Source organism: Montipora capricornis, chromosome 2 (assembly GCF_036669925.1).
Source record: "Montipora capricornis isolate CH-2021 chromosome 2, ASM3666992v2, whole genome shotgun sequence".
NCBI lineage: Eukaryota > Metazoa > Cnidaria > Anthozoa > Scleractinia > Acroporidae > Montipora > Montipora capricornis.
Genome location: NC_090884.1, coordinates 3637906 through 3645405, shown reverse-complemented (window position 1 = coordinate 3645405; position 7500 = coordinate 3637906). Strand labels below are relative to the sequence as shown.

The window sequence follows — 7500 nt, the reverse complement described above, 5'->3', positions numbered from 1 at the left end:
CGACGATTCACTGGTATCCATTCCGCAAAGCTGTTTCGTACAACATACACGACTGTTGCCCGGGATGGACTCGTTACGTACCTCGGGTTGGCTGCAAGAAGCGTAAGTATAGTTCACGATTAGTTATTGCTTGCAAAGTTAACGGATCTGACTTCGATTTCGAAGACAGTTTCCAGTACTCTTTTGGTTAATTCTCTAGTCAACTACAAACCTGTCCTATCAGTGTACACGTCATCTCCAAACCTGCATACATTATTATCATCGATAGCAGGCTATTACTTTTGGCTAGTTCTTTGACTAACTTTAAAGGGCGCTTTCCTTTTAATTGTCAGAACTAGCCGGTCAGACCCGTCAGTTGCGAAGAAATGCGACAATTTAAAGGAACACTTGGATGATAATCCCTCGCATTCTTCTGAAGGAGTAAATGTCATCCTTGAAGAGTGTTAATTTGAAGGCGTTGTTGAGTTAGTCTTCCAAATGCTCGGTCTGGCCCGTCAGTTCTGTCAAATGGAAAGCCCCTTAATTTATTTCACTTTACTTAATTTTGCTTCTAAAACGCTCATTGTTATTGTTAATTGTTATTGTTATTGTGATTGTTATGTAGTTATAACCAGCAAGAAAATGAGCTTAAATGAAGACAGTTTCTTCAATTTTTGGCAAATCTCAAATTTCAGCTTGACTTTTGCCGTTTGCCTTAAACCTCAAATTTGCGTTTTACTAAATATCAAAGAAAATTGTTTGATTTTAGCTCACTCATTGCCTGTACCTGCCTATGTCTTTAAGTTAAAGGACGGCGAATTGTTGCCTTTTTTTTTTTTCAGGTGCGCCATGCCGCGTAGCCATTCCTAAAAACGCCCCAGCCCATTGTCGTGGGAAAAGAAGCAAAGACCTGCAAAAACAGCGCGCACTCTACAAGTTGGGCCACATGCGGAATCTCCCTTTTCCCATGAGTGACATCAACCCTTATTTTTTAATCAACCTCACACTGTCGGATCCTTTCTCCGGTCCATGGATGAAACTTTACGGATACATGCTGAACCTCAACCTCCATCTTATCGAGAATTACCCCAAGAGCCACAAAGAGGAATTTTCGAAAATCTCAGACTATGAGAACGTCTATCACTTCTTTATGAAACAGCAGCAGAACAATGCAAGGGTAAACAAGGATAAGGAGTTTGAGAAACGACGACGGCCGCAGGCAACGAAAACGTCACAAATTTGCATATTTAGCGAGCAAAAACAATAGCATCGCACGCTCTGCACGTGCATCTTTTCATTTCTGTCTATTTTTCTGCCGTCGTCAACAAAACAACAGCGTGAAATGAGTAAATTTGAGGTTTTAGGGAGAACGTCAGCCCTTGAGGATAATTTTCATTTTCTCCCGTAAATTGAGCGCCGTACATACTAGTTTCGTTCTTGAGGGTTTGCTACACCCTTGCCCGGTTAAAATGCTTGGAATAGTCGAGAAGCGGTTACAAAAACACATATTTAACTACGACGTTCTCGTTGTCGTTGCTGTCGTCGTTGCTAAAGCTCCCTGGCTAAGGACGCTTTAAATCTGACAGATCGGACCGGCAAGACCGAGCATTTGAAAGAACTAACTCTACAACGTCTTCGAATATATTATGACGTCGCCGTCTCAGATCTAAGATGAAGTCCCAAATTTCTCTTTAGGATATAAGATAGCTGCGGGAAGTTTTCATGGGGCGTTTTTCGTAGCGAGCTCGTGCAAATGACTCATTAATAATTATTCATTGAAGAGGAGGTGATGATCGGGATAAGTGCCTTCGTTAAAATACTTTTTAAATTTGAAATCCTAAACGGGTTGTTAAGTGTATAAGGAATGTCAGCCGTGTGGCGTTATTTTAAGTTACTCATTCTTCTGAATTTTTTCTTTGCTATCATTTTTGAAATGCACTTAACCTTCAGTTTCAACAAACATATTTTACCACTTTTCCCTCGAAATTTCACTTTTTGTGTGCCAAAAGGTTACGTACGACCGAGCTGAAAGAGGCATGGGTCTATTTTGCATTTAACGTCACAACCTGCTTTGCAATATAAAGATCTTTTAAAACGGTCTGCAAAAACACCGTTCCACAAATACAGTGAAGTTGTACTCTCCTAGTCTGGATTCCTGGCTGATGCTCAGGGTTAGTCGTTTTTTTTTCATTTAACGCTTTCTTTTTTCATCGATTTTTTTCTTAGCTTCATCCATTTTTCCGCTTTCCTTCGCAAGAGGAACTCTTCAAAGACGTAGTGAACAATGTAACCTGGCGTGACGACCGCGTATTTGCTGAACAACGATTGGCTGGCCTCAATCCCATGGCGCTAATGAAAGTTACTGTCGATCAAGGTAAGTGTGGTTTATTTGAATATATTATTCCAGTCTTTTGTTGTTTCACTACAAAAATACGCGAGTGTATCGTTACATGTTTTAACGGCTATGCCTTGAATTGTATTCAATGGTTTGACCTTAATGGGTGCAGATATTTTGCTTATTTACCGGTTACTGTTTGAGCGTTAATATTTAGCCTGCATCGTTTGCAAATATAATGGGACGTACGAATATCATGAACAGCGCAGAAAACCAATGAAATTCGAATTCAATCCATCAGACCTGGGCTTCGAGGTAGAGAAGGTGGCAAGTGAAGCCTCTCTCTTTTGTCCGCGTCTCAACGCTACTGCTTGTATAGGAAGCGATAGTGTGTACCGCTGGAGAGTGCAAAAAAGAACTTAAAGGTAGAAAGAAATACCCCTTTTTCACTTTACTTAGCTACTTTCCAACTCTACATGCCCTTTTGCGAGCCGACTTTTGCGGGATTGCACAATCTCAGTCCCAGGCCATAGGGAGAGGAGAAGCCCTATTCAAATGCAAGAAGCCCTCTCGAAGGAAAACAACAACAATGCGAACGTCCGTGGTGCAGTCACCCATGGTCCGTCCAGGGCTGTTGAACAATTTCGTAGGAAGCCATTTCAGCGTTCAGTTTGCGTCAATGAACTGTAAAAAGCACCAATCAGCTGAATGAAATATAATTTTTTTACAGCAACGCCAAAGGAATGAAACCACCCCTGCTAAAAAAAACTACATGAACGTAATTTTCCAAAATTAATGAAAAACGCCCTTTGTTTCAGCCAATCAGAAAGCTCCGAAAAAAAATTACGAAACTGCAACAGCAGTTTACTCCTTGATGCAATTTTTCTAATGTATAAGCTCTATGCATGCGTGTTATGAGGCTGATGCAAGTGCAGCTTTTTTTGCAGTTTTAGGAACACCATTGGTAAGAAAATATGGTAACCCAAAACGATCGTACGTCCACGCCTCCATGTATGCCAATGTGACCAGTATCACATGACCATATCGCGGGCTCCAGTAATCAATACTTGTGCCCAACATGGCGGCTACTTTACAGCGTGCGTCTCCATGTTATGAGCAATTGACACCTGCCAAAACAAGGTATCCACTGACCAGTATCACGTGAGCATAGCTCGGGCTCAGGGTTTGAGCTCATGGAGGTCAGCTGTTTTTTCAAGTTGACCGTTGATCAGGTTTGAGTTTCGATTGGATCGCGGGCTCAAGTCAGGTTAACTTATTGAAAGAATAAATAACCTGGGAGTTCCGCTTTTAGGCTTGGCTAAATATATATATAATGTTACTTATGCAATCGTTCTTCTCGCAGGCTCTATCGGTGTCGGATGGTCCGAACTCCAGCAACGCTTGAACCCAAATTACGACTGGGACCGAGCTGTTGGTAACTCAATGGCGAAGAAAATCAAGCTAGAAGACGCCATTAAACAAGGCTCCGTTTTTGTTGCTCAGTTTCCACTCTTCGACAATCTTTCCACCGTTCCCGACATCACAGAACCCAGGCCTACTCGGAAAATGTGGCCGTCGATGTCTCCTATCGCTCTGTTTGCGTCGCGCCCAGGACACAAGGGTGCGCCTGCGCAGTTGAGACCAGTTGCAATTCAGCTTGATTATACCCCAGGTTAGTTGATCGATAGTTGATGGCTTTGCACAGGATGAGTTAGCAGTGTCAGGCGATAAAAGCACAAAAATTATTAAAAGCGGCTTTTAAAATTTGCAGAGCAGCTAAACTATAGTAATCGTTACGTCGTGAATTCAACTCTTTTTATGAGCAACTCGGATAATTTCCGAGAATGCAAATGCATAAAGATAGAAGTGATCCTCGAAGTTATGTGGACAATTCAAGCAATTTTCTCTCATAGGAACCTAAACGATTAGGCTGCTTTAACGGCATTCGAGCCCATGACCCCTGCATGGGAAGCCATGATGGGTTCGAATGCTATTGAAGCGCCCTGAATTTTTCCTGGTGTCTGTAAGAGAGATTTGCTTAGACTGTTAAGATATTGAAGTGAGAGGACCACTTTCTCTTTCGTCTACAGCCCGCTCTCCAAATGCATACACATAAATTCATTTCATTCAATGCAAATGCAATAACGATGCTCACCGTTACGTCACTCATTTCCACCTATGTCAGTTCCAAGCAGAGATCTATTGGCTGTCTAAACAAAGGATTCTTTTGTTCTGTGGTTGGCAAAATTTAAACAACAAAAGAATTGTTTATAAACAGGGGAGTCTCCTACAGGAGAAAATTCGAAAACTCAGTTCCTTCAACGCATTTCGCTACTGCACAAAAAAACAAACAAACAAAGGAAAACCGAATACAAAAACTTAGCTTTGAAAATCGTGATATGCATTAATATCAGCACACACCCCAGCAATTATGCTCTGTTGGAAACGAATAGGATAGGACCAAGTATCGGGTTAGAATCTTAAAATTCTGTAACGGATTTGCAACAGTTAAAACGACTGTGCAGTGTGAGGTGTTTTTTTTTTCATGTCGTAGAACCTGCCTCGTACCAATCCATCCCTCTCATCATACAATAAAGCGCAAAAAGGAAAGTGGGGTTGATTACAGGACAGCATCATTAGGAGATACTCTCTCAGAGCATGAATGATTTGCATGGTTCAATCCTTTCATGGTTACGCTTAAATGTTGCCAACAGTGATCCATGACAATCATTTTTATCAAAACAAAACATTTTCGCGGGTTTCATGTTTGCAGCCAGTGCATGTGGTAACCCCAGAATATATATTTTTTCATTCTACCTATACCACAGGCTCCCAAGTCTACTCTCCCGATGACGGTGACCTGTGGGTTCTTGCGAAAGAAAGCTTCCAGGTTACGGATTTTGCTTATGTGGAAATGGTTGAACATCTACTTCGGACTCATCTCTTGATGGAACCATTTTGTGTGTGCTTTCTGAGGCACGTATCAAAACTGCATCCACTTCATCAGCTAATGAAGTTCCACTGCAGGTAGGTCAAGGGTCGAGACACATTGGTGGGAGACAATTGACTCTCTTCACTACCCCCACAATGCATTTAGTTTTTTGGGGGGGAGGGGTGGGGGTTTGCACAAAAACAATGCAAGTTATTTATTCTTGGGACTGTGCCGTGCATTATTGAACTGAACATCCATTGTTTTTATGCGTGGAACCACAAAATGTACGGCATTATGCAATGATAAAATTAGTCAATGCGCCAAGCAATTTACCCAGGTCATAGTTGGGACGCAATTTCTTTAGTGTAATATTTCCGGGATAAGCGTGAGGGCTGGAGGCCTCTTGGTCAAAAGTTCATCACGCCGCAGTCGGCTGCCCAAAAATTGCTCAAGTGTCCAATCCGTAATAAAATAACTAGCAACAGAAGATAAAATTTTATAGCTAGAGTTGAAAGTCTCATACCCATTGTACAATTTAAGTTTCGCCATATGCATCATTATTGCTCATCCCAAAAGTTTGGGAATTTAAAGAGAGATTTAAGGCGCTGCTTTTCGTGCAACTTGTCGCGCACTTTTGTTACGACAAGAGTTTTCACATTGCGAAACAAGTTGCTTGATGGGTGTTACACTTGGCAACGTTTCCTGCAACTTGTCTCGTTTTCGATGATCAAATGGGGTTAAAGGAACATCAATGACTGATAATTAACAATTATTCGCCGAAGGCGAAGTGATTATCGGTGGATATTCACCGATAATCACTGAACCTGAGGCGAATAATTGTTTTAGTATAAATACACAGGTGATTATTTCAAAAAAGAGAAAAAAAAACATTTCAACGCGAAATCATCTTCACTTTCAGTGGCAAAACGACTACTGGCAGCCATTTTGTCCGTCGAGGTGATTATCGGCTGATAATCCGAGATAGCGAGCCAATGAGAGCGCGCGATTTTGTATAATCACCTGTGTATTTATACTAATAATAATAATCACTTTGTTCACCCTCGGATTTCAGAGTAGCTAGTAATTAATATCTCCGAGCATTGAACATATACAGTTGTTAAGAATCTCAACTGGCGGGAGGCAAACTAGTCGGTTAATTTACAATTGCGCCAGGAAATTGAACCATGGACTACCTGATACAAAAAGGCCGTTTACACGACAGAAAAATTTGGGTCCGGACCCGTCAAAAAAGCGGTACGGACCCATAACGTTTGCAAAGAAATGCTGGAGTTTCTACAGGGCCATAGGCGCCTATGGTCCTGTAGAAACTCCAGTGTTTCTTTACAAGAGTTATGGGTCCGTGCCGCTTTTTTGACGGGTCCGGACCCAAATTTTTCTGTCGTGTAAACGGCCTTAAACTCAGTGAGTGGTCAGTACGCGGTCTTGAACCCGGGATCTCCGAATCTCAAGGCACGGGCCCTAACCACTCGGCCACTCGCCCACACTGCCTCTACGCAAGCCATTGCCACACAAGTTTCAGGACAGATGTTGCACTGCACAATGCTTGAATAGTTCGTTGCAACGTTGCATGAAGCTTTCCAGAAAGTAGAACTAAATTTTACTTTCCTTAACGGTTTCTGCAACTTGTCTCGCAACGTTTTTGCTCATTGCCGGGTATGTTACACTGCGCAGTGTTTCGTGCAACTTGTCTTGCCATGGCGTTGCGCAGTGGCCCACTCGCATAAGCTTTAAGCTTCTTTTGACTTCCTTTTCACTGCTTCAATATCTGCAACTAGAATCATTTACATTATACAGCGCCATTAGCATCGTGTTTGCGGCAAACGGCAACTGGGGTCTGGAGAAAGGGAATAAGCGATATATTGCCCTCGTGTCTCACCCCTATAATTTACGTGCCTAGAAGAAATGCTTGCTCCGTCATCACTTGTATTAGTCTAACTTTGATTATGCGACTTCTTGCAGAGGCTTAATACCGACAAACAAGATAGGTTTTCCCAAACTCGTTGGTGACAAGGCCTACATGCATCAATTGTTTGCTATAGGCAACACTGGTGCTGTTAGCCTGTTGGTGCGCGCATATATGACATTGACGTGGGCTGATACCGACTTCAAAGCAAAAAACAAGGTAATTTGGCGAAAGAAATAATATAAAAGAGAGATCAAGCAAAAGAAAATGTCAGCGAGAAAAATAACGGACGAAACAATAAGTTGGATATATTTCTCTGGAGCAGATTTC

The 7500-nt window shown here is 42.0% G+C and overlaps 1 protein-coding gene across 1 annotated transcript in view; it reads left to right on the top strand.

Annotated features, from left to right (window-relative positions):
• LOC138038494 (polyunsaturated fatty acid 5-lipoxygenase-like) overlaps positions 1 to 7500 on the top strand; it is a 14523-nt gene that overhangs the window by 2282 nt on the left and 4741 nt on the right. Inside the window, exons 3-8 of the mRNA XM_068884373.1 lie at positions 1 to 102; positions 822 to 1156; positions 2206 to 2353; positions 3678 to 3986; positions 5143 to 5341; positions 7227 to 7389. The exon at positions 1 to 102 is cut by the window's left edge and continues 8 nt beyond it. Of these exons, the coding sequence (XP_068740474.1) occupies positions 1 to 102; positions 822 to 1156; positions 2206 to 2353; positions 3678 to 3986; positions 5143 to 5341; positions 7227 to 7389 (1256 nt within the window). The remainder of the gene's footprint in view (positions 103 to 821; positions 1157 to 2205; positions 2354 to 3677; positions 3987 to 5142; positions 5342 to 7226; positions 7390 to 7500) is intronic.